The sequence below is a fragment of the Rutilus rutilus genome (genome assembly GCF_951802725.1).
Source record: "Rutilus rutilus genome assembly, chromosome: 2".
Taxonomy (NCBI): domain Eukaryota; kingdom Metazoa; phylum Chordata; class Actinopteri; order Cypriniformes; family Leuciscidae; genus Rutilus; species Rutilus rutilus.
Genome location: NC_140210.1, coordinates 44,971,284 through 44,997,807, shown reverse-complemented (window position 1 = coordinate 44,997,807; position 26,524 = coordinate 44,971,284). Strand labels below are relative to the sequence as shown.

General features: G+C 40.6%; 3 protein-coding genes across 5 annotated transcripts; 1 reads left to right on the top strand and 2 right to left on the bottom strand.

The window, feature by feature from the left end:
* Positions 1 to 284: 284 nt before the first annotated feature.
* On the bottom strand, positions 285 to 7,510 carry r3hcc1l (R3H domain and coiled-coil containing 1-like). Its single transcript, XM_084402986.1, has 8 exons — positions 7,412 to 7,510; positions 6,409 to 6,897; positions 6,118 to 6,305; positions 5,966 to 6,036; positions 1,780 to 1,875; positions 1,530 to 1,670; positions 1,368 to 1,428; positions 285 to 769 (listed from the first exon to the last, which is right to left on the bottom strand). The coding sequence occupies exons 2-7, from the start codon at positions 6,889 to 6,891 to the stop codon at positions 1,376 to 1,378; spliced, it is 1,032 nt and encodes a 343-aa protein (XP_084259112.1). The 5' UTR covers positions 6,892 to 6,897; positions 7,412 to 7,510; the 3' UTR covers positions 285 to 769; positions 1,368 to 1,375.
* A 414-nt stretch (positions 7,511 to 7,924) lies between these two features.
* Positions 7,925 to 16,969, top strand: crtac1a (cartilage acidic protein 1a). Of its 2 annotated transcripts, none has more exons than XM_084392513.1 (14): positions 7,925 to 8,057; positions 8,453 to 8,649; positions 9,171 to 9,367; positions 9,446 to 9,582; positions 9,854 to 10,010; positions 10,594 to 10,728; positions 10,806 to 10,942; positions 11,662 to 11,798; positions 11,883 to 11,965; positions 12,057 to 12,157; positions 12,671 to 12,839; positions 13,625 to 13,770; positions 14,155 to 14,197; positions 16,774 to 16,969. In XM_084392513.1, exons 2-14 carry the CDS (start codon positions 8,459 to 8,461, stop codon positions 16,863 to 16,865), a joined length of 1,725 nt encoding a protein of 574 aa, XP_084248639.1. In that variant the 5' UTR covers positions 7,925 to 8,057; positions 8,453 to 8,458; the 3' UTR covers positions 16,866 to 16,969. The 2 variants fall into 2 exon arrangements, with proteins under 2 accessions (XP_084248639.1, XP_084248640.1); XM_084392514.1 differs by lacking the exon at positions 16,774 to 16,969 and adding an exon at positions 15,735 to 16,047.
* Positions 16,970 to 17,519: 550 nt separating this feature from the next.
* Positions 17,520 to 26,263, bottom strand: golga7ba (golgin A7 family, member Ba). 2 transcript variants are annotated; one of them, XM_084392488.1, is made up of 5 exons: positions 26,177 to 26,263; positions 20,891 to 21,016; positions 20,222 to 20,374; positions 19,970 to 20,071; positions 17,520 to 18,606 (listed from the first exon to the last, which is right to left on the bottom strand). In XM_084392488.1, exons 1-5 carry the CDS (start codon positions 26,186 to 26,188, stop codon positions 18,526 to 18,528), a joined length of 474 nt encoding a protein of 157 aa, XP_084248614.1. In that variant the 5' UTR covers positions 26,189 to 26,263; the 3' UTR covers positions 17,520 to 18,525. The 2 variants fall into 2 exon arrangements, with proteins under 2 accessions (XP_084248614.1, XP_084248613.1); XM_084392487.1 differs by lacking the exon at positions 26,177 to 26,263 and adding an exon at positions 25,101 to 25,353 and having other exon boundaries at positions 17,528 to 18,606.
* Positions 26,264 to 26,524: the final 261 nt, after the last annotated feature.

Sequence of the window (26,524 nt, the reverse complement as noted above, 5' to 3'; positions counted from 1 at the left end):
GTTCAAGTCAAAGACTTTATCAATTTAGCACCTAAACAAAATCTTTTGGAGATAAATGCTAACAGATTATATTGACATCAGTAATAATGCAATAAACTAAACAAAAACGTTCTGCGTTAGAAAGTGCTGAAGGTTTGACTGGCATTAAGCAAAATGTTTAATTTAATAATAACTTTATTTAATATTAAGCAATGGACTTTAGCCTCATGTCACACTCTTACCAACAACAACAACAAAAAAATCATTACTTGTTTATGATTAGTCTTGAGTTTTTTTTTTTTTTTGTAATTCCAATTCCAATTCCAATTTTTTTTTTTTTTTTTTTGACGTGTAACAGATTAAGTTAGGGATAAAGAAAGCTTAACCACATAAAAAACAACTGACATGAAAGGCATCATCAGCTCTTAGTTTCGACTCAACATCTCTTTACTGAAGCAAAGAACGAAAACCGAAACAAGAAAACCTAATTCACATTGATGTGATCTAGTTTAAGTCAACAAAAAGAAAAAAGAAAAACATTAAAATGGCTTGTTCTAAACCTGGAAACAATCAAAAACATCTATAGGGGAAAAGTTCTCAGTTCAAGACAAATCTCAAGGAAACATATAAAATTATCCCTGTTGAAGTTAGTGTGTGAGTCTCACACTTGGCATGGATGAACCCGTTCCCCCGTTCTTGTGGCTTTGGTTCAGTCCGTGCTGGTTTGGCAGTAGTCCTGATCCACTGAGACGGGGAGGCGTCTCTCAAACCCGTGCGCGAGGTCCAACACCTTCACACCCCAGACCCAGAGATAAAGGACTTCAGGTGAGACCAGAACTGAAGCTTCAAATCCAAAAGCTCCATACAGTCAAACCAAAATCTGTTCAGACAACTTCAACATTATCACAGTTTATTCGCTATAGTTTAGAAAATGGTAATAAAATACAACAAGTTATCAAATCAGCTGATATTTCTCTGGTTTTGTCCATCCTTCTGTTAGACTGTGTCTTAAATGAATTATGTAGAATATCTGTCAGCTGTTAAATTTAACTACACAATTAGATAATACCAGTTTAGCTCAACCAATCACCAAGCAATGCTTCATTTAGTTCAGTCTGTGTGTGAACAGGTTGCATTAGCAATTACAGAAAAAACACTTCAGCAAAACATGATCAGCTCAAAGTGTCTGAATAATATTTGGTCCCAAATTTTTTATAAATTTTACTGTATCACGAATATTTGGGTATAATATGTCACAGTTTACTTTATTTAGCTATCCTCACTTACATAAATTAACTATAGTGTCCTGCACACTAGTAAAAAAAAATCAAAAATGATATCTGGTGTCTGAATAAGTTTTGGTTTGACTAGTTCATATAAGCACAAACCTGTATCTTCAGTTTCCCTCCCAGGCGTCTTCACGCTGCTTAGCGGCCAAACGCTTTTGCTCTGGTTACAAAACAGATCAAATGAATCCCTCTTTTTTGGAATCTTTCAGAAATGTATTTACCAGTCTAGCAAATAAAAACAGATGAGAAAGATAATGTCACCTTTGGCTTGCCGTAGTTTGTTCCTCTCGGCCTCTCGGTCCTCCTTGGTCTGGTTACTCTTCACGCCCAGAGCGCCGATGACCAGCCGTCGAGCCAGAGCCGCACTCGTCTGAGGACGCTCTTTAGCCGGCAGCAGGTAATCTGGACAGAGGAATCAGGCTTGAGGTTTGCGGATTCAAGAAGCAACTAATTAAATGATGATTAATGCCCAAAACAGTTCAAACACAACTAAAAAAAAGAGGAAGAGTACCGGAGCAGCTGCGCGCTTTGGCTTTAGTGGCGTTTGATGATTTGGAGAGAGGCCTGACCTTCATCATGGGGTTCTTCATCCTCAGAGCATCACGGGCTACACATACACACACACACACACACAGTTAAAGGGGAAGGTTTCTCATTTTGGGGGGTTTAAGGAATGTTTTAAATTGGTGTGTGATGCTACTGACATTTAAAGGCAGGGTAGGTAGAAATGGTCTAAAAATTTTATTTTTCAAATTTGTTTAAACTTTATGTACATATCAATACATAATTAAAATGTAAGTACTCTGAAAAAGAAAGTATCAAAATCGAGTGTCTGTAGACCTCTCACGACTGTTTTAAAGACATCTCATTATTTCCATTCACTCCACCCCCTCATTTCTGTGCTTCTTCCAAAGCCACGCCCCCAAAACACATGAACGCGTGACTCCGACCGCTGAGCTAGAGGACGCATTATTTACCTGAGACAAGCGGAGGGGAAGGGGCATTTTTTTGCCTGGTTTGCCTTCACTAACTGCATATGCCGGTACTGTAAATTTAGATTGCTCTTTCTCTGCCATTGTTTTGGTATTCCTAGGTTCAGTGCCTTCTTCTTCTTCTTCGATAGATTTTATTGGCAGCTTGCAAACATAGTGCATTACCGCCATCTACTGGACGGAGGTGTGATCAGGTTCCGTGCCTCTCGCACTCCTCAAATCAAACGGTCGCGCGCAAGTGGGCAGGTGCTGTGTGGCAAAAGGGTGGTTGCCATGGTTGCGAGAGAGTGACAGTCGCCTAAGCCAATCCTTTGATTCGTCCTGAATCGAAATAATGAGCTGTGTTTAATACAGATTAAACGGTCTAGAGTCACTTGATTTTTATACTCTTTTTTTCAGAGTTCTTACATTTTAATTATGTATTGATATATATAGAAAGTTTTAACAAATTTGGATCTTTAATTTTTAATAAATCCTACCTACCCTGCCTTTAAGTTCTTGAAGAATAAGCTGGATAAAGTCCTGAACATGTTAACACAATAGCTAGCAGTCGATTAAAGGTGCAGTAAGCGATTTCTGAGAAACACTGTTGATATTTGAAATCGACACCCAAACACAAACACCCCTCCCCTCATTGCTCCGCCCCCAAAATAACTCTTGCCTGATCATAACCCTTCTTTTTCACAGTAAAATTTCTCTGACCTTTTCTCTTTTGTAAATCTTGACCATCTCTCTTTCTATAGTCTTCAAATCTCCCTCTTGCTCACTCTCCTCCTAGTGGACACGCCCTCTACTTCTGATTGGCTCAGTCTTTCTCATTCCCCCATAATGATTGGGCACGCCCCCTACGGCTGATTGGCTCACTCTCTCTCCTCCCCCATGAGTGGACACGTCCCCTACTGCTGATTGGCTCACTCTCTCTCCTCCCCTATGAGTGGACACGGCCCCTACTGCTGATTGTCTCACTCTCTCTCCTCCCCCATGAGTGGACAGGTCCCCTACTGCTGATTGGCTCACTCTCTCTCCTCTCCCATGAGTGGCCAGTCCCCTACTGCTGATTGGCTCACTCTCTCTCCTCCCCCATGAGTGGGCAGTCCCCTACTGCTGATTGGCTCACTCTCTCTCCTCCCCCATGAGTGGGCACGTCCCCTACGGCTGATTGGCTCACTCTCTCTCCTCCCCCATGAGTGGACACGGCCCCTACTGCTGATTGGCTCACTCTCTCTCCTCCCCCATGAGTGGACTGTCCCCTACTGCTGATTGGCTCACTCTCTCTCCTCCCCCATGAGTGGACACGTCCCCTACTGCTGATTGGCTCACTCTCTCTCCTCCCCCATGAGTGGACACGTCCCCTACTGCTGATTGGCTCACTCTCTCTCCTCCCCCATGAGTGGGCAGTCCCCTACTGCTGATTGGCTCACTCTCTCTCCTCCCCCATGAGTGGACACGTCCCCTACTGCTGATTGGCTCACTCTCTCTCCTCCCCCATGAGTGGGCAGTCCCCTACTGCTGATTGGCTCACTCTCTCTCCTCCCCCATGAGTGGACACGTCCCCTACTGCTGATTGGCTCACTCTCTCTCCTCCCCCATGAGTGGACACGGCCCCTACTGCTGATTGGCTCACTCTCTCTCCTCCCCCATGAGTGGACTGTGCCCTACTGCTGATTGGCTCACTCTCTCTCCTCCCCCATGAGTGGACACGTCCCCTACTGCTGATTGGCTCACTCTCTCTCCTCCCCCATGAGTGGACACGCCCCCTACGGCTGATTGGCTCACTCTCTCTCCTCCCCCATGAGTGGACAGGTCCCCTACTGCTGATTGGCTCACTCTCTCTCCTCCCCCATGAGTGGACTGTCCCCTACTGCTGATTGTCTCACTCTCTCTCCTCCCCCATGAGTGGACACGGCCACTACGGCTGATTGGCTCACTCTCTCTCCTCCCCCATGAGTGGACAGGTCCCCTACTGCTGATTGGCTCACTCTCTCTCCTCTCCCATGAGTGGCCAGTCCCCTACTGCTGATTGGCTCACTCTCTCTCCTCCCCCATGAGTGGGCAGTCCCCTACTGCTGATTGGCTCACTCTCTCTCCTCCCCCATGAGTGGGCACGTCCCCTACGGCTGATTGGCTCACTCTCTCTCCTCCCCCATGAGTGGACACGGCCCCTACTGCTGATTGGCTCACTCTCTCTCCTCCCCCATGAGTGGACTGTCCCCTACTGCTGATTGGCTCACTCTCTCTCCTCCCCCATGAGTGGACACGTCCCCTACTGCTGATTGGCTCACTCTCTCTCCTCCCCCATGAGTGGACACGTCCCCTACTGCTGATTGGCTCACTCTCTCTCCTCCCCCATGAGTGGGCAGTCCCCTACTGCTGATTGGCTCACTCTCTCTCCTCCCCCATGAGTGGACACGTCCCCTACTGCTGATTGGCTCACTCTCTCTCCTCCCCCATGAGTGGGCAGTCCCCTACTGCTGATTGGCTCACTCTCTCTCCTCCCCCATGAGTGGACACGTCCCCTACTGCTGATTGGCTCACTCTCTCTCCTCCCCCATGAGTGGACACGGCCCCTACTGCTGATTGGCTCACTCTCTCTCCTCCCCCATGAGTGGACTGTGCCCTACTGCTGATTGGCTCACTCTCTCTCCTCCCCCATGAGTGGACACGTCCCCTACTGCTGATTGGCTCACTCTCTCTCCTCCCCCATGAGTGGACACGCCCCCTACGGCTGATTGGCTCACTCTCTCTCCTCCCCCATGAGTGGACAGGTCCCCTACTGCTGATTGGCTCACTGTCTCTCCTCCCCCATGAGTGGCCAGTCCCCTACTGCTGATTGGCTCACTCTCTCTCCTCCCCCATGAGTGGACACGTCCCCTACTGCTGATTGGCTCACTCTCTCTCCTCCCCCATGAGTGGGCAGTCCCCTACTGCTGATTGGCTCACTCTCTCTCCTCCCCCATGAGTGGACACGCCCCCTACTGCTGATTGGCTACAAGTGTGTTGTGCTACTGTTTTTTTCTTATATTTACGCAGCCAGGACTACGAACAAACACAATATTGTTTCAGCACACACACACACACACACACACACACACACACACACACACACACACACACACACACACACACACACAGAACACATCTCTAGCAAATAATTAATTTCAAGTTCAACAGAAATCGTTTCTCAGAAATCGCTTACTGCAAGAAGATGACGCAGAAACAAGCGATATCATATGTAATCATATGCAAGTGTAAAATAACGTGATCATCAACATTAAACAGAATATAAATCAAAACTGCCCAATGTTACTGAGTGAAATGTCGACCCAGGACAGGCTTCAGGACTGTGAAGCTTTGGGGTGTTGATGGACTCGATCTACTGAGTCTGATCTGGATGTAGTCTTTGACAAAAACGTGATTGTTCTCAGCTTTTTGCTCAAAATGTTGCTTTTTTTAATGAAACTTAACCACATTCAAGAGTTGATGAAAAAAGGAATGCATAAAACTACAATAAAATAAGCTAATAATAAAGCTCCTCTCAGATCATGATGTAAACATTTTAAAACTTATATTTTATAATCTTCAGACTCTGTTTCATTTTCACAGCACTGATACTATTTCACGTCACAGAAGTTAAACCCATCAACCCATTTCTCCACCAGCGATTGACTCATAAAGCGATCCACAACATCAGGAAAACGCACTGACCTGCGATCGGACTGGAGAACAAGCCAAGAACATGTGTGTCATCAATCCACTTGATGTCAAACCCCTTCTGCCTGTAAACACACACACACACACACGATTAACAACAGCAGCCGTTTCTGGGCCGTCAGATTCACGATCAGAGATTCACGCACTGGAAAGAGCTGAAGGATCTGATCAAGTCCTCCGTCTTGAACTCGGACGGAAATTCGTAAATCTCAACGATGTGTGCCAGTTCGTCGTCCCGAAGCTCCACCTCTTCATCATCCTCTGGCGACCAATTATAGTAGTCGAAACGCGGGTCCTGTTTGGACGCCTTCTTGCGGCCCTCCTCAAGGGACATCTGAAACAGGAGGAACAGCGTCTTATTAATTATGTCATTATTAAAGGGACAGTTCACTCAAAAAATGTGTTTAGCACAGTTGAATCATCTTTGTAGCTCATACCCCCTCCATCAAATTGGGTTCAAGACAGTCACCGTCATCATTAAACAGAGAATCCCAGTTTTCCCCTTCATCCTCCCCCTCCTCCTCCTCCTCCTCTTCTGGCATCTCTTCATGTTCTAGTGCACTACTTGTGTCTGGTACATTCATAGTTCTGGCTTTGGTGTCATCTCTGGACTCATCTTTTTCTGTTTGCTTGTTTAGTTTTTCTTTATCTCCCACTTCTGGTCCCCCATCGTCCTGTTTTACCTCTCCGTTTGGGGTCTCAGTCGCTTTGGCTTTATCCTTCTTGTTCTTGCGGGCCTTGTCGGTGTACCGAGGCCTGGGTCTGGATTTCTTGTCGTCTCCTGTCTGAGGCTTATCTTTGGGCTCTATTTTCTCAGCCTGACGTTTCTTGGGCACGTAGATCTCCATGGTGGCCTTCTTAGTTCGGGCAGCGGGAGCCGTTTTGGACCCCTCCTCTGGCTGGGATGCTTCTGTCTCCATAGGGATCTGCGTAAGGAAAGTGTGTTTAGAATAGCCTACTAACTTACTACTCAAAGTATGCAGAATGTATACTAAATATAAATTATCTGTGTATAGAATAGCATACTATATTTGTCAAAACTTGGCTCTTTATTTTTCAGTTACATACACCATAAGTCTTGATTTTGTAACATCTGTCCTAAACGTACATTTTGGATGAAAAATGCAAAATAATTATATTTTCCAAAATATTTTTTTTAGACAGTGTTTGCAATTTAAAATAAAAAGGTTTAGTGACAATAATGAAGCATACTACTGATAAAAATGATTACTGTTGTATACTTCACAGTGTTTTACATACTATCTTAAACAACAACAAAAAAGCAGTTACGTTATTCATATTTATATATAAACACACGTTTACTGAGCGTAACATGATTCAGAAACTAAAACAACTATGAAGTACTAATAGTAACAGCAAAATCTTCCAGGGTAGTATGTTAAGCTTTAGTAGCATTATTCGCATTAAAATTCTACTTACATCTTAATATTTTTCAGCTCGCCGAAACATTGAAACCATGACCGGATGTTTGGAGACGTAAAGAGGACGTTCTGACGACACAATAGGAAAACCTTCAGTGGTAGTTGTAGTTTATCAGTGTAGTTTAGAAAAGATGCATGAGCGACGAACATAATTATCATACGGTTTATCATTTCGTTCTTAAACTGCGAAAATCATGACCATAATCATTATAATCATGACTTTGGCATGGCCACGATTAAAGAGTATCATATGTTATCATTACTTTTAATACGTGTTTCAGTAACAAACGCTACATTTTATTTATTCACAGTAAACGCCAAAATTATAAATAAGCAAGACATACAAGCACAATTCTTTTTTAGTCAAATAAATTTATTTCAAGTCTGTGGATGTATTTTTGTTAGGGACGTACATCTGCATGCCGATCGTTAACGCCCTCTTTTCTCTTGCGGGTTTGTGATTGGTCGAGCCTCCACAGCTTTTTAAGTACTCGACTGTGATTGGACAGTCGCTTACACAAGCGCTTGTGTAAGGTGGCTGCATTTAAGTTGTGTAAGAAAACCGAAAAACAGCATATAAATCAGAAATCAAACATAATTTTCCAAGCGTTTGAGTCAAGACATTTTTTGGAAACTCTGGGAACGTAAGTACACTCTATAACCCACGACAAGTGGATGTGACATTATTATTTATTTGTAAGGCGAGAAAAACACGTCTCTCTTTTGGGGTGATGACTTGCATGCTTAACAAATGCTTTAAAATGCATGAACAACGTCTCTTAGGTTTCCTTATAGTTCCTGTCTGAAAGTTATTTTGTTTGTTTTCTTTAATGCAAAATTACATATTTGTGCTCTTAGTTGCATCCTCTCCTTTATTCATTATTTTAGTTTAATTTAAATCAAATTGCAATATCTTATGTGTGTTTTTATTTTCTGTGTAAGCAATGTCATTAAGCTTTTCAAATACACATATTAGATATACGATTCATATTTTATACGAATACTGCAATTAAATACTGTAAGAATGTTTGATTGACAGGTGGAGATGATGAGGATGTGGTGGGCGTGTCTTCTCGGTTTGGGTCTGTCTGCTCTCTCTCAAGCTCAGCCCATGTTCTCCGTCAACACGGACACAGTTCTGCCTCCGGATGCCTTTCACAACCCCACCCAGCTGAATTATGGGATGGCGGTGACAGACGTAGATGGAGACGGGGATCTGGAGGTGGTGGTGGCCGGGTAAAGAAACTCCAGCATAACATCAGTTGTACAGAAAACAGCCATATACATAGGCCTATATTTATTTATCCCAAATTGAAAAAGGAATTATATTTTCCTTATACTATCTATCTGTCTATCTATCTATCATTTAAAAAGTAGAGGAACGAAAAGGAATAATATTTTCCTCAAAGATAGCGCAGACATCCCATTCGCTGCATATGCAAATGAATATAATATTATAATAGTATTTTTTTATATTATGGTGAGCTAGGATACTAGATGATGATGTTTTAACCAATAAACTCCTAACAGATTATCCGCAGTATTTCTCTTGCCTTCTAACATTAAACAGTCAAGGGCCAAGAAGAGCCCAACTTAAGCAAACACTGATCACCATAATGGTGATTACAAAGTTTATTATTTAAAATATAATATATGAATATAACTGATAAATAATTAGGCTTATTTTTGTGACCGTTAATATTATTCTGGACATGTTCTTGACATGTTTCATGAGTGCCACCCATGTCCATTGTCAGGTATAACGGCCCAAACCTGGTTCTGAAGTATGACCGCACCCAAAACAAACTAGTGAACATTGCGGTGGACGAGCGTAGTTCTCCTTACTACGCCCTGAGAGATCCGCAGGGAAACGCCATCGGCGTGACGGCCTGCGATGTGGACGGAGACGGCCGAGAGGAGATCTACTTCCTCAACACTAACAACGCCTTCTCAGGTACGCAGAGAAACACGTGTCCCGTACAGACCCGCGAAACGAGCCCTGACTAATTGAACCGAACTGAACTCTTTGAAGGTCAGGCGACGTATGCAGACAAACTTTTCAAATTTCGTAACGGTCGTTTCGAGGATCTGCTCGGTGATGACATCAACGTGCAGAGAGGAGTGGCCAATCGCATGGCGGGACGCTCCGTAGCTTGTGTTGACAGAAAGGTACTTAATTATTCATCTCCTTATTAAATACTGTGCAAATATTATAATTTTTCTTGCATTTTAATTAATTCATGCTGTAGGGAACGCACACACTACACACTGAACACACACCACACACACTAAAAACTTAACACACACACACTAAACACTGAACAAACTGAACACTGAACACACACACTACCCACTGAACACACACACTGAACACACACTACACACTTAACACACACACACACTCGCTGAACTGCATTTTAATTCCTTCATGCTACTGTAGGGAACAGGTCGATATTCAATCTACGTGGCGAACTACGCCAGCGGTAACGTGGGGCCGCACGCGCTCATAGAGATGGACGAGGCCGCCAGTGATGTGGAGAAAGGCGTCATCGCTCTGTCTGATGTTGCGCCGCAAGCCAACGTCAATAAGTACACAGGTCAGAGACGACACAGACGACAAAAGTCATGTTCGTTTATATTATATGTGTAAGACTTTAGATAAACTAGCGTTCAAAAGTTTGGAATATTATTGTTATAAATCAGAATGTTATGTTATAAGGTGGCCGTGGTGTAGTTGTCGTTCCAAAAAACATGCTACCAACATGGTTAATCATGCTAACAACATGCTAGCAACATTATAAATCATGCTAGCAATATTATAAATCATGTTAAAAAATGCTAAATCATGTTAGAAACCTGCTAAAACATGCTAGCAGCATTATAAATCACTCTATCAAAAAGCTAAATCATGCTAGCAACATGTTAAATAATGCTAACAACATTCTAGCAACATTATAAATCACGTTATCAAAATGCTACATCATGATAACAACATGCTTACAACATGCTAAACATGCTTACAACATGGTAAACAATGCTAACAATGTGCTAAAACATAGTAGCAACATTGTAAATAAGGCTAACAACATGTAAAAACATGCTAGCGACATGTTAATTAATTCTAACAATGTGATAAAACATGATAGGAACATGTTATAAATCAGAATGTTATGTTATAAGGTGGCCGTGGTGTAGTTGTCGGTCCAATCCTCAGCGACGCAAGATCTGATATTTTCTGTGACAATGAGAATGGACCCAACTTCCTGTTCCAGAACCAGGATAATGGAACCTTCAAAGACGTGGCGGCCGTGGCAGGTGAGTCACCGGACTTCATGCTCACAGTAATGATTGTCAATTCAACGTCAATCTAATGTCTTCTGTTGTGATGGCAGGAGTTAAAGACAGATATCAGAATGGCAGAGGTGTGGCGCTGGCCGATTTTAACGGCGACGGAAAGACGGACATCGTTTATGGCAACTGGAATGGCCCACACCGCCTTTACCTGCAGGACAGCCAGCAGAGATTCAAGGCGAGAGACATATGATAAAACATGCTCGCGAAATGCTAACAACATGCTAGTGACATGATAAATCATGCTTACAACATGTTAAATCATGCTAGCAACATGTTAAATCATGCCAACAACATTTTAAAACATGCTAGCAAAATGGTAAATCATGCTAATAACATGGTAAAACATGCTTAGTTAAAATATGATAACAACATGTTAATTCATTCTAGCAATGTGATAAAACATGCTAAGAACATGCTAATTCATGTTAACAATGTGTTAGTTAGACCATGTTAGCAAAACATGCTAGTTCATGCTAGCAACCTGTTAAAACATGATCGAAAAACATCAGTGTAGCAATGTGTTAATTCATGCTAGAAATGTTTCTTTCTTTCTTTCTTTCTTTCTTTCTTTCTTTCTTTCTTTCTTTCTTTCTTTCTTTCTTTCTTTCTTTCTTTCTTTCTCTTTCCACTTCACTAAATGTAAAGCTTATAAAACTTTCAAACCTTCATACGGCTTTTCCAAGCCAACATCAAAGTTTGTCCCAATGAGCTTCACTCATATCTTTGATATAGATATATTTTGTCTTATTGCACTAGCAGATTTTTTTTTTCATTTTCTTTCAAATATAAACCTGTTTAAAATCTGCAAGTGCAGTCTGCAATCTGCAAGTAATTATTCACAATGTGCATCTATATAAATCTGTAAAGATGAATGAGTCTGCTGTGTTGTTGTAGGACGTCGCCACACAGGCCTTCGCCACTCCGTCACCCATTCGCACCGTCATCGCTGCCGACTTTGACAACGATCTTCAGCTTGAAGTCTTCTTTAATAACATCGCTTACCAAGGAAACGCCCCCAACAGAATCTTCAGGTGCATCAACTAATTCAAAACGTCAATAAACACTATAATGGAGCATGAATAATACTAAAACAACACTGCCTTGTGGTTGTTTAGGGTGTCGAGGAAGCAGAACTCTGACCCGGACGTCACAGAGCTGGATGTGGGAGACGCCTCTGAGCCTCAGGGCCGGGGCACAGGTGAGACCACCTGACCAACATCACATGACCAGAGCCACTTCCTGTGTGAATAAACGGCCTCATTTCTTTCTTAATAACGTGGTCTGCACAGGTGCCACAGTGACAGACTTTGATGGCGACGGTCTGCTGGATTTGTTGGTGGCTCACGGTGAGAGCGCCTCACAGCCCATCTCTGTGTTTAAGGTCAACCAGGTATGCCAGAAAGCTCATTTACAATGTAAAAACCTGTCAATTAGATATCAGACTTTTGGTCCTTAATGTAAATGTATACAATTTTAAATTGTAAATATACATTTCTATGCATACTAAATGGAAAATATAAACATTTTCCAAAATTATTCTCGTATCTTTTTACAGAGGACAAGTTATAGAAAAAAAATTGACTGCTATACTGAACTTAAAAAATTTAGATATAAAAAAACCACATTTCTAATTTCATTTTCTAATTAACTGAATCCTGGTGTCCTCTACATAAGACATATAAAATATGAATAAAAATAAAAAAAAGATTTTTTTTCGCCATTGGTTTCTTATACTCCAAAATGCTGAAAAAAAATGTACTAACAAAATAAAGAAATTTACAAAAATATTTTTTTGTGGGTCTCAGGAGGGATTTGCATATGAGATAAGGGTCTCATATGTCTGTTTTGCATATAAATATAATATTTTTAGTCATCTCAGCTCTATTTATTGTCCTGTCCGCAGGGCTCCAGCAATAAGTGGCTGCGTGTGGTTCCTCGCACACGGTTCGGGGCGTTTGCTCGTGGAGCGAAGGTGGTGATGTTCACGAAACTCAGCGGCGCACACACTCGCATCATTGACGGAGGGTCGGGGTATCTGTGCGAGATGGAGCCCGTGGCTCACTTCGGTTTAGGTACAAGCAGCTCATCAACATAATATATCAGTGAAATCAGTCATTTTGTTTAGTTTTATACCTGATATATGTCGTTTCAGTGTAGATGAAGCTTTTTTATTCTGCACACACTGCTGTTATAAACTTTGGGGTTAATTCTTTTTTTTTCAGAAAAGATGCATTAGTTTGATCAAAAGTGACGGTAAAGACATTTACAAAAGATTTGAATTAGAAATAAATGCTGTTCTTTTCAACTTTCTATTCATTAAAGCATCCTGAGATAAAAATCTATCACTGTTTCCACACAAAATATGAAGCAGCACAACTGTTGTCAACATGGATAATAATCAGAAATGTATCAAAAATCAAATCAGCATATTAAAAATGATTTCTGAAGGATCATGTGACACTGAAGACTGCAGTAATGATGCTGAAAATTCAGCTTTGATCACAGGAATAAATTATATTTTAATATATATTCAACTAGAAAACACTTATTTTAAATTGTAATAATATTTCACAATATTAAGTTTTTACTGTATTTTTGATCAAATAAATGCAGGCTTGATGAGCATAAGAGACTCTTTCAAAAATATTAAAACCCAGACACAAACACAGTGTCGGCCCAGATCCAGTAAGTGTGGAATCCACGTGCACCAGATGTGGGCCGGATCTGGATCGACACTATGCTGCCGTCTGGGAAACCTTTGAACGGTAGTGAAAGGGTGTTTTATTATGACTAATTTTATCGCTCTAACACACTCATTAGCATATAGGATTCATGGTCTCATGTCATTGGCTCTTAGGAACCGATGATGCCACCAGCATTGAGGTCTATTGGCCAGATGGTCGCTCCTTCCTTCGGTCACTGGAGTCTGCTGAGATGAACACAGTCATCGAAATCGCATATCCTAATGAAGGGGAGGAGTCAGCACTCACTTCTGACGCACAGGTACGGGTGCATGCAAATGAGGAGGAGGAGTCAATGCACAGCTTACACAGGCAGGTATGCAGATATGCAGGATCAGGAATAGTGTAGACCAGTGATCTCAAACTCAATTCCTGGAGGGCCACAGCTCTGCACAGTTTAGCTCCAACTCACACCTGCAAGGAAATTTCTAGTAATCCTGAAGACCTTGATTAGCTGGATCAGGTGTGTTTGATTAGGGTTGGAGCAAAACTGTGCAGAGCTGTGGCCCTCCAGGAATTGAGTTTGAGATCACTGGTGTAGACATTTAAGAACAAAGCACAGATGTATTCTTAGATGCTCAAGGCTTGAATAAAGTGTTCAGAATACTAAAGCGAATACTAAATACTCTGTATTGATGCTTTGCAGTGTGGAGAGGGATTCACAGTGAGCACAAGCGGCCGCTGTGCAGGTAAGATGATCCCCACACTATCAGCCTATTACTACCTGTGAACGACATCCTCAAGGGTCCCAAATTAACATGTGCCAAATGGGAGTAACATGCATTTCTGTAAAAACTGTTAAGAATTATAATATGACCATTGCTGATATCCCAGACAGAAACACAGTGTCGGCCCAGATCCACATCTGGAACATTCGGATTCAACGCGCACCAGATCTGGGCCGACACTGTTGCGGTCTGGGATGAGAAGTGCGTTTTTGTCACAAATGTGCCCAAAAAATGTAATAATCTTATTGCGATAGGACAAAAATATATATTTTTAGTACAATAGTGCAAAAAACAATTCCTGACAAGTTAGAAACATTTAGGCTCAGTGCATTTTCTCAATGACTAAAACTGAGGCATTATGTTGAAAAAAATAAATAAAAATCATTTTGGACCCTGTATATCCTAGCAAATTTTTTTGAGACCATATAAGCCACAGTCTGGATGTCCCGTGAAGAGCACGCTCAGGCTTTTCAGAGGTGTCTCCCTCCACTTGGTCTTTAAATATGACTGACATGAACTGATTCACTAAATTCTGCACTCGTATGGGAATATGACCATATTTAATTATCATTTAAATCTGATTCATTTTCATATTGTTTGTTGTAAATGAACATCTCAAGACACTTTAGTGGGGTGTCAAATCAGAATATGACTTTCTGTTATGAGACATGCATCAGTTTTACTGCACGCTTATCAGGCATTTTAGTGGATAGGGAAGCAATTATATATCAACATTTCTATGGAATATGAGTTATTATGAAAATGTTGCCAAGTTATTACTCTAATTATTTAACGCTACTTAAATCATTACATATTACCCAAAGAACATAATATGCAAATTAGAGACAATGAATATATACATTGTATATAATGGAAACCCCATTTTTGGCCATATTGACACACACACATATTGTGTAAAATAAAATAATATATCAAATCATTCTCTAATATCCTTTAAGCCATAGTTGAGAATCTTTGTGCATAGTTTGGTTCAGGTGGAAGTTTCCTGAAAACCCTGATTTACATTAAACGCCTAACGCAGGCTCTAGTATGCACACTAAATGCAAAATATAAACATTTTCTGAACATTTACCAACATTATTCTCATATCTTTTACAAAGGACAAGTTATAGAAATAAAATGTACTGTATATATATATATATATAAATAAATATTAAAAAAAAACATTTCTAATTTCATTTGCTAATTAACTGAATCCTGGTGTCCTCTACATAGGACATATACAATATTAATAAAAAAAATATTGGAGAAAAAATTGGAGTTTCTTATACTCCAAACGATGTAATGATGTTAAAAAAAAGAAAAAAGAAATTCCATTTGTTTTGTTTGTATGGGTTTTGCATATTTATTTGCTCTGATTGGCTGACGATAAGGTTTAAGAATATGATAGCTTCTGGGAATTATTCTTAAATGAATTATGCTTGAATAATTGTAAAGCAATGAAATATTTGTGTTGTCTCTCTTGCCCCTCAAACAGTGACAGGCTGAGTGTTTTCAGCTGGACATTACGAGCATCATCATCATCAATCATCATCATGATGATCTCATTAGATCAGAGCTGTGCTGTCAGACGTCTGATGAAACTCTTCACTTATTCACCTTCAGTCCTCTACTGAACACTTGTGCTGTTACTCCATTACATTTCTAAGGGAAAGAACGATAGTCAGCGCTAACTACATCTGAAAATGTTCATCTTGTTTTCTGGGGTTTTTACTTTTTTTTTTTTTTCAACAACTTGTTTACTTAACATGGGAATGGTGTGCAATAACAATAAAGCGATTGTGAGCGCAGTGTGAATGTGATTCTGTCCTCCAGCAATGTTCATACACATCTCACAAATAATTACAAAGAAACGTCAAGCAACACATTGAATTATATGTAATGTTTCGAAGTAGAAAGACTAAAATAGTATTTTATTCATAAAACGTGCACCAATAAACTACTTTTTTTTACAACACTGAAATTTAAAAAAAATAAAATCAGTGTAGTAAAATCTATAACTAACAGGCTAGAAATGCGCCTCAGAGTTGCATGGAAGGAAATAGAAAGAATTTAGCCATTCAGTCTCATAATGCAAAACAGCCTAATATTCGGTGCAAACTGCAAACCAAAAATATGTTCCAAGAATGTTTTGCTAACGTAAGTTATGAAAACGTTAATTCTGAATGTTCTTGAAACAAGTAGCAACATTTAAAAATGGTAGATGTCCAACTAAAACTTTTCAGAAAAAAATAAACGTTTCTGTGCTAACATTATTAAAGACCAGATAACTTTGAACAAACGCTCTATTAACGTTACTGGAGGAACGTTTGTTCATAACTTTGAGAGAACCGTGACAGAACGTTCCCTGTTCGCTGAGAGGACTTTACCTGAACCTCCACCGGCTCCTTTCACACCCGGTCCTCTTTTCTTTCCACATTAGAATCGCCATCTCTTTCTTTCTCATACTTTATAGTCATAGTCCTGCATCATCATCATCATCCTCCCTCTCTCTGTCTCTCTCTCACTCTCTCCAGCGGTGGCTTCAGGTCCGAGAGCAGCGTCTCTTCCTCTCCTGCCTCTTCTAGTCTTCATCTTCTTCCTGAGCTTCTCCTGGTCTCAGTGCTGAGTGTCTCTGTGTGTTGCTCAAGACGACAGCGCTGAGTCTCTGTAGCCTCTGTGTTCTGCTGGGTCTCACAGGGTCTGTTGGGTTCTCTCGGTCAGCATGATGAAGATGATGAAGACAGACCGCCGAGTTTTGGACCTCAAGGGAACGAAAAACACAGCGGTGCTGTAAAGCGATTTTGCATGAATGTTCGTCTCTATAAGGAGAAGCCGGTCGGCGAGAAAAGGTTAAAGGCTCCCAGACAGCAACAGTGTCGACCCAGATCCGGACCGCTGGAACGTCATGTAGACATCTTTTTATCCCAGGACCTTTACCAGTTGACTCTATAAGGGACACCCAAATCAACATAAATATGCATATTATCATTTCTCATTTTTAGACTTTTTCAAAAAAGGATTTAACTGAAATGTATAGTTTGAATGCAAAGGAAGGAAAATGCAGAACTGGCTTGTTTAACCAACTTTGTTCAATTCTTTTCTCCCTCTGAATTCTTCTGAGTTTACATCTTACAATTCACATCTCACAGTTTATTTCTTTCTTTCTTTTGTTGCTTAAAAGCATTTCTTTTTAATCAAGTAGAAAATGGCTACATAAAACATTTCATAGATATATATATGTATATTATAAAACGTGGATTGAAAAAGAAAATGCAGAACTGGCTTGTTGGACCATCATTGTTCGTTTATTTTGCTACACAACAGAAAAGCATTCTCTTCATCTCTTTCTCTTTCTCTGCGCATAACTGGGGGCCGAAGGTTCACAGTAAGAAATGGAAGCTCGTGGTGAAGGATCATGTGAGGAAGCTCTGGCTCTTGGCAGTCACGTCATCAGGACTCGTTTCTGCTCTGACGGCGCGTTATATTACAAAGCATGAACGATTAGCACACTGTGAAATAAAGCAAATCATAAACAAAGTCATAAATAGTACCCGTGGTTTAAGATGGCAGTGTCTGGGGTCAGATATCCACCCTGTCCTCTCATCAGCAACTACTGATCCTACTCTAAAATATGACCTCTAGTCAGTAATTCCAGTAAAAGTGCTCATCTCCTTATAATCGAATAAAAGGTCAAGAATCATGGAAATGGAAGACTGTCGTGTGCCGATCGGCAGCTACATCACATGGCGTCGTGAGTGAGATTGCATATTACAGTGACAGAAGCTTATGTGAGCTTTACCCAGAATGCTACAGCTAGTGTGGAAGCTTGTTTCTGCCATGGAATAAGAAAGTGGAAAAGGGTAATTGTGACGTTTTCTCTCCCAATTCTGACTTTTTCTATGAATTTTGAGTTTTATCTCCCAATTCTTACTTTAAATCTCGCATTTCTGGCTGTTTTTCTCAGAATTGCAAGATTAAAAAAAGTCAGAATTGTAAAATAAAAAGTCGTGATGACCTTTTTTATTTTTTTATCCTGTGGTGGACACAAGCTTCTATAGCTAGTGACTCGGGATGTGCAAGGACTGCAGGTTTGTGACTGCTCACAGCTGATGTGTCTTGTGGAGGCAGTTCATGTCAGGTGTGTTTCTGTTTGGCGATGCTGAACTGGTCAGCGTGTCTGTTCGGCGGGCGTCAGTACGAAGGCGTCACACGTGGGCGAGTGAGTGTGTGTGGACGGGTGAATGTTACAGTGTGTGTGTGTGTGTGTGTGTGTGTGTGTGTGTGAATCATCGTCCGCTGCTGCTGGTTGTGCTGCTTCCTGAGCTTGAGCCGCTGGAACCACGATCCTCATACACACTGATCTCAATCTAACACACACTCGGGTTAAGAGAAAAACTCACACAGCATTAAACAACCTTAAATGCGCAAACTACTGGATAAAGAAATAACTTTACACATATATTCTCATACTAGCCTACCTAACATGAATATGATCAAAACTGGTGTCCAATTTATAATATACTATTATAGTTTTTGGTTTTCTTTTTAATTTTAGTAAAGGTTTTATCAATTTTGTTGTGTTGTTATTAGGTTTTGTCGATATAGTGTTTATTTAAAAAATTAACTTTAATTATTATACATTTTTATTTAATAAAAAAATTTCAAGTAATGAAAATGTTTTTTTTTAATGGTTTTATGGTTTTAGTTGTAGTCAATGATAACCGTTGTCCATACAATAAAGGCACAAAAATAGCTTATTTAAATTCAACATAATCTGTTAAATTTATATTTAATGTACAGTAAAAAAAAAAAAATCTTAGTAAACAACTTAATTTGATGAATAATAACATTTAGTTTATTTGAAATTCAACTATTTGTTGAATTGATCTTCAATTTATTAAAATAAAAATCTTAATTAATATATAAACCAAAACCATTATTTACTGTACTCCACATTTGTTCACGATCTTGTCTTCAGGGTTGCATTAATTGAAAACCTCATACAAAATAAAAATGAAATAAAAGTGTTCATGAAATATTTAGTTTGAGCTCATAAGGTGGACTAACAAGATTTCTGAAGAATAAGCACTTTCCACTGACCATTTGCGCGCACACACACACGTTTACTTAGCTATTTAAATGGGGACATTCCATAGACGTAATGGTTTTTATACTGTACAAACTGTATATTCACTCCCCTTACACTAACCCGACCCCTAAACCTACCCATCACACACACACACACTAACCCGACCCCTAAACCTACCCATCACACACACTCACACACACACACACACACACACACACACACACACACACACACACACACACACACACACACACACACACACACACACACACACACACACACACACACACTAACCAGACCCCTAAACCTACCCATCACACACACTAACCCTAACCCTAAACCTACCCATCACACACACTCACACACACACTAACCCTAAACCTACCCATCACACACACTCACACACACACTAACCAGACCCCTAAACCTACCCCTCACACACAACTTTCTGCATTTTTACATTTTTAAAAAAACCTCTAATTACTTTATTTTTATACCAGATTTACAAATGAGGACGACCATAAAGGGAGGTTTTTGGAGATTTTGTCAGGTTTTGGTCCCTTCTGGGTATTACAGTCCCCAAAATATAGTTAAGTAGGTACACACACACACACAGTAGTTTCTAGACTGTGTAAGGATACGACCCTCATGCCTCTCTCTAAAGGGTCTGTGATGAGGAGACCTCTTGGAGCGTAGATCTTCTCATTCTGCTCCTGAATGTACCGCGAGATCTTCTTCAGCACCTGCACAAACACACACAACCACGCTTTTGACTGTCAGACTCATTTATATTCTCCATATTCTGCAAAAACAACACGTAGAGTAACCAATAACAGTTAGCTTTCTTTTTGCGTGTCATTTCGGGGTGGGTTTATCTGAAACTGATCACATACCTTCTCATAGCGTGTCTCGATGCACAGGAATATGAGGTAAACCGTGAGACAGGCCAGACAGCCCTCGAGGTACGACTGGCCTCCGATCTTCTCCGCCTCTGCATAGTAATTATTCAGCGTCTTCACCGTGTCCTCAAACAGCGTCCTCTCAATCTGACCAATCAGATGCAAGGACAAGATGAGTCAGCCAATCAGAGAGCAGCATGGAGGTCATTATATGGCATAAACTAGTGAGTTTGAATAAAATAAATGACTTAGATCAGGTGCTGAAATAAAAAAAAAACACACTCAATTTCGTCATAATAAATCAACAGATTGTGAGAATGCCACTGAAAGCTTAACATGTTAAACGGTCTCTCCCTGCCATTTACTCAGCAAGTCTTTACTGGCTGTCTGTAACATGATCTTACACCTTTAAACAGCTCTATTATCAGCTCTATTAGCAGCTCATTATGTGTGTGTTGTGTGGATTTTGCGCACTCAGCAGTGCTTTTGCTGAAGAGCAGAGTTTCTCTGAGTGAAGAGCCTTGTTGTCTTTTTCTCATCCGCTCCTTTTTACTTGCGTTGTCTCTCTTTTGTTCTGACACACACACACACACACACACACACACACACACACACACACACACACACACACACACACACACACACACACACACACACACTTACCCTGCTGTCTAACTCGGAGGGGAACTTGGTCTGGAACTTGCAGACTGTGCCATCAGTGTAGTCCCTCTGAATGAAGACCTTATTGGCTAGAGATGCGCTGTGTCTCAACTCCTGAAGGTTATGAAACTACAGCAGAGGGAGAGAGAGAGAGGGTTACAGTGCGCTACAGTCTGATCAAATCATAAATTACATTACCTTGGGCTGCTAGATGTTAAACAATCCATGAAAAATGGCTTGACGAATGCAGTTTTCTGTCCTCTGTTGTAGAACTTTCTATTGAAAACAGAAGTGTGGGCATGGAAATTAGCCACTAGTATTCAGCTACATCACTGCTATGAACTAACTTTCTAGTCAGTGACATTAGATGGTGGTTTTAGATCCACCGTAGTGTATTAGCGTAGTGTACAGCGTAGTGCAGTGATGTCATCATTAGCACATCACTGTATAATTTAGAGCGTATTATGACATCATGGCATTATTTGGAACTTAAGGAGTACTGCAGTGATGTCATCATCATTATCTCATTGAGTAATGCAGTGTTGTCAATATCTCAGAGTAATGCGGTGATGTCATCGTCATTATCTCATTGAGTAATGCAGTGTTGTCAATATCTCAGAGTAATGCAGTGTTGTCAATATCTCAGAGTAATGCGGTGTTGTCAATATCTCAGAGTAATGCGGTGTTGTCAATATCTCAGAGTAATGCAGTGTTGTCAATATCTCAGAGTAATGCGGTGTTGTCAATATCTCAGAGTAATGCAGTGTTGTCAATATCTCAGAGTAATGCGGTGTTGTCATTATCTCATTGAGTAATGCAGTGTTGTCAATATCTCAGAGTAATGCAGTGTTGTCAATATCTCAGAGTAATGCGGTGTTGTCAATATCTCAGAGTAATGCGGTGTTGTCAATATCTCAGAGTAATGCAGTGTTGTCAATATCTCAGAGTAATGCGGTGTTGTCAATATCTCAGAGTAATGCAGTGTTGTCAATATCTCAGAGTAATGCGGTGTTGTCAATATCTCAGAGTAATGCAGTGTTGTCAATATCTCAGAGTAATGCGGTGTTGTCAATATCTCAGAGTAATGCAGTGTTGTCAATATCTCAGAGTAATGCGGTGTTGTCAATATCTCAGAGTAATGCGGTGTTGTCAATATCTCAGAGTAATGCGGTGTTGTCAATATCTCAGAGTAATGCAGTGTTGTCAATATCTCAGAGTAATGCGGTGTTGTCAATATCTCAGAGTAATGCAGTGTTGTCAATATCTCAGAGTAATGCGGTGTTGTCAATATCTCAGAGTAATGCAGTGTTGTCAATATCTCAGAGTAATGCGGTGTTGTCAATATCTCAGAGTAATGCGGTGTTGTCAATATCTCAGAGTAATGCGGTGTTGTCAATATCTCAGAGTAATGCGGTGTTGTCAATATCTCAGAGTAATGCAGTGTTGTCAATATCTCAGAGTAATGCAGTGTTGTCAATATCTCAGAGTAATGCAGTGTTGTCAATATCTCAGAGTAATGCAGTGTTGTCAATATCTCAGAGTAATGCAGTGTTGTCAATATCTCAGAGTAATGCAGTGTTGTCAATATCTCAGAGTAATGCAGTGTTGTCAATATCTCAGAGTAATGCGGTGTTGTCAATATCTCAGAGTAATGCAGTGTTGTCAATATCTCAGAGTAATGCAGTGTTGTCAATATCTCAGAGTAATGCAGTGTTGTCAATATCTCAGAGTAATGCAGTGTTGTCAATATCTCAGAGTAATGCAGTGTTGTCAATATCTCAGAGTAATGCAGTGTTGTCAATATCTCAGAGTAATGCAGTGTTGTCAATATCTCAGAGTAATGCGGTGTTGTCAATATCTCAGAGTAATGCGGTGATGTCATTGTCATTAACTCATTGAGTAATGCAGTGTTGTCAATATCTCAGAGTAATGCAGTGTTGTCAATATCTCAGAGTAATGCAGTGTTGTCAATATCTCAGAGTAATGCAGTGTTGTCAATATCTCAGAGTAATGCAGTGACGTCTTTATCTCAGAGTAATGCAGTAACGTCTTTATCTCAGAGTAATGCAGTGACGTCATTATCTCAGAGTAATGCAGTGACGTCTTTATCTCAGAGTAGTAATGCAGTGACGTCTTTATCTCAGAGTAATGCAGTGACGTCATTATCTCAGAGTAATGCAGTGTTGTCAATATCTCAGAGTAATGCAGTGTTGTCAATATCTCAGAGTAATGCAGTGTTGTCAATATCTCAGAGTAATGCAGTGTTGTCTTTATCTCAGAGTAATGCAGTGACGTCTTTATCTCAGAGTAATGCAGTGACGTCATTATCTCATAGCGTAATGCAGTGACGTCTTTATCTCAGAGTAATGCAGTGATGCTGTCATTATCTCAGAGTAATGCAGTGACGTCATTATCTCATAGCGTAATGCAGTGATGCTGTCATTACATCAGAGTAATGCAATGTTTTTATCATTAGCTCAGAGTAGTGCAGTCAGTGATGTTGTAGTTAGCTCATCACTGAATTACTCTAAGCTAATGATGACACTGCATTTTGTGAGCTAATTATCACGAAACTCATAGAGTAATGCAGTCAGCGATGTCATAATTTGTTCAGTAATGCAGTGATGTCATCACTCATTTATAGATTAATCCAGTGATGACCTCATAATTGAATGGGCACTTCATTGCCAGTGTTGCACGGACACACACAAACATCAGAGAGACTGGCCATCTGTCACTGCCAACACACACTAACATCAGCAGGAGCGGGCCCTTCCATCCCCCACACTTTCTCTGCATTTTCACCTCTTTCTCTTGCAGTACCGATGTTGTTTTCACAAACCAGAATGATCAAACCTATAATAATACACTGGAAGACTCTGGAAACCACATTCCATGACAAACTGCACAGCATCAAACTACACAAACACTTTGGGTTACACTTTATTTTAAGGTGTCATTGTTACAGTGTAATTATAGCCTATAAGTACTGAATAATATTAATTAACCACATGAACTTACTATAGGGTTAGGGTAGGATTACACAACATATACAAGGCTATTAGTATGTTATTCTTTATCTTTGGACATCTAAAGGTCAGAAAAAAGATTGTTTAGATAGCAAGGGCAGATATAATTACATGGCCAGTCCTGACAACCTGTTTATTTAAAAACTGGCTCTGTTTTAGTAGCAGGGCCTGCCAGTTCATGGCTCCTTCTGATATAGTAACAGACTGAGACAGCACGCGCTGGTTCAAACACACACACACACACACACACACACACACACAGAGAGAGAGAGTCTTGACAAGCAGCTCTTCAATGCTGTGGACGCGGTCAATCTCTGGCACTGAACATTTGCACAGATCTCAAGAATTATTGCACCGCCCAGATAAGAGGCACATCTGGTGTCAAATAAATGCACAACACCACATTTACTTGTTGAACTCCCTGAAATACACTCAGAAGGAACCAGAACTAAAGGATTTTGGTCTAATAAAAGCATGGTACTTCAGTACCATTATGTGGAATAATTCATATACCACTGCATGACACTAATAATACAGTGGTCAAGAATCACGTATGCATGGTACAATTGATATAAACCATGTTTTTTGAAGTACTTGCAGTTGGTACGTGAATATGCTAATCATTCAGGCGTTTTACCATCTGATACCACCACTGTACTATGGTAAGCCACTATGTACGGGTAAACCGAGACTTATCATGACTAAACGCTCTGGGCTGTTGTTACTAAATGCCTTATTAATTATGCATGCAAGCCGCTCTCGGTAACTGTCTCAGAAAGATGAGAGACACTGTTCCTGACTCCCGCGAGCACAACCGATCGATCGCGAGGAGACGATCATTTAACACACACTCACTCACCGCTGATACCAAAACCATCAAAACACAATCTAACCAGCCGGTGTAGCCTGTACAGAATGATTATTGATCGTAAACGTGAGGAGTGCGTTTGTTGTCTGCACGAGATTAAACAAAGAGATCTCGCGCTCGAAACACAATATCACGCGCGCGTTCAAGGTTACGCGCCGGGACAACGGACACACATTTTTTTTGACTCCTAAATAAACCTCTGAATAACTTGTGAAATCACATTTAAATCCCCAAACCACATGAAATCACCACATGAAATCACATATTGCCAGTTTTAAACCACTTTTAACGAGGGAAATAAAAATAAAACGCTTACAGACTCGTGACAGTACGGGAGTTTTGTTCGGTCAGTCGCTGTCCGCGGTGCTGAAATCATTCCTGAACCGGTCACCGACGAGAGAAACTCACAAACCCGATATATCTGCCAATATATTTTAGCCAAAAGAGCTTAACGACCCGCGGACAGTCGCTTTTATCCTCTTTGATGTCCAGCTGCGCGCTCGGCCACGTCACAGCACGCGCTAATTTAAATACGGCACCGGATCCTTCCGACTGTACAGTTTACACACACACACACACACACACACACACACACACACACACACACACACACACACACACACACACAAGCCTTTGTCATCTCGAGTGATGAATGATGAATGAACACAATGCTTTAAGCACACACTTTTTGTACGGGTCTGATCTAAGCAACAGCATCTCAGACAATCTGAACACCCTCTGTCAAGCTATAAACAGCTAAGCTGATTGTTTTACTGTCTTTTAATAAAACATTGACCATTACAAAACTGACATATTAACATTAATTACAAAATGTCTATGTATCAATGCTTTGATAACACCAGCAATCGATCTGACCTGAACAAAACCCAATGATGTGAACATTACTAACTAGTCACCTGTAACAACTAGAAAAATCTCTATTATCGCCCCTCTTTAAAATTGTGGTAACCCAGTGTAATCAGTCCTAATAAATAACATTTGACTGAAATAAAAAAAAAACACAGTTATTTTAGATTACCAGATGATAACATTATCTATCTATCTATCTATCTATCTATCTATCTATCTATCTATCTATCTATCTATCTATCTATCTAGCTTCACTTGTGGCTGTCCATGTCTAGCGTTTAGTTTTCACTGTGTATTGTATGTTTAGTTTAATCATGTGAGCAATAATCATAACAGATCATGGATTTAAAAAGCGACGCGTAAAAACAGAGACGGCTATTCGCGTTTGCCTGTACCGTCACGTGATCTCCAACCCAGATTTAAATCACCAAAATGACGCCGATTCAGAAGGTATATCTTACAAAAACGGCTCTAGTCAACGGAGCTGGTGCAAAAATGAGGTTATACGAGGCTGTTTCTCACCTCTGTGGCCATGTTGCCATGCGAGGGCGCGACCGCGATGCCTGTCCCGGTGCTGAAGCGGGTTGTTCACGGGAATAAACGGTTGCGCTCAGGGGATAAAAAAGGGGGCGGAGCCGGAAACAATCACACAATGTGATGACGCGCGGGGGGAGGAGCAACGGACTGAGAGACACCGATTCTATTATTAATAGGGTTTAATCAGTCAAATAATGTTTATATCTATTCTAACAGCCTCTTCAGAAATCACAAAGATAACATTATAAACTTGTCAGAGTTCACAGTAACAGACGCTCACGAGGAGAGAAGTTGCGTTCGCCTGAGGAGGTAACCATAGAAACAGTGCCATAA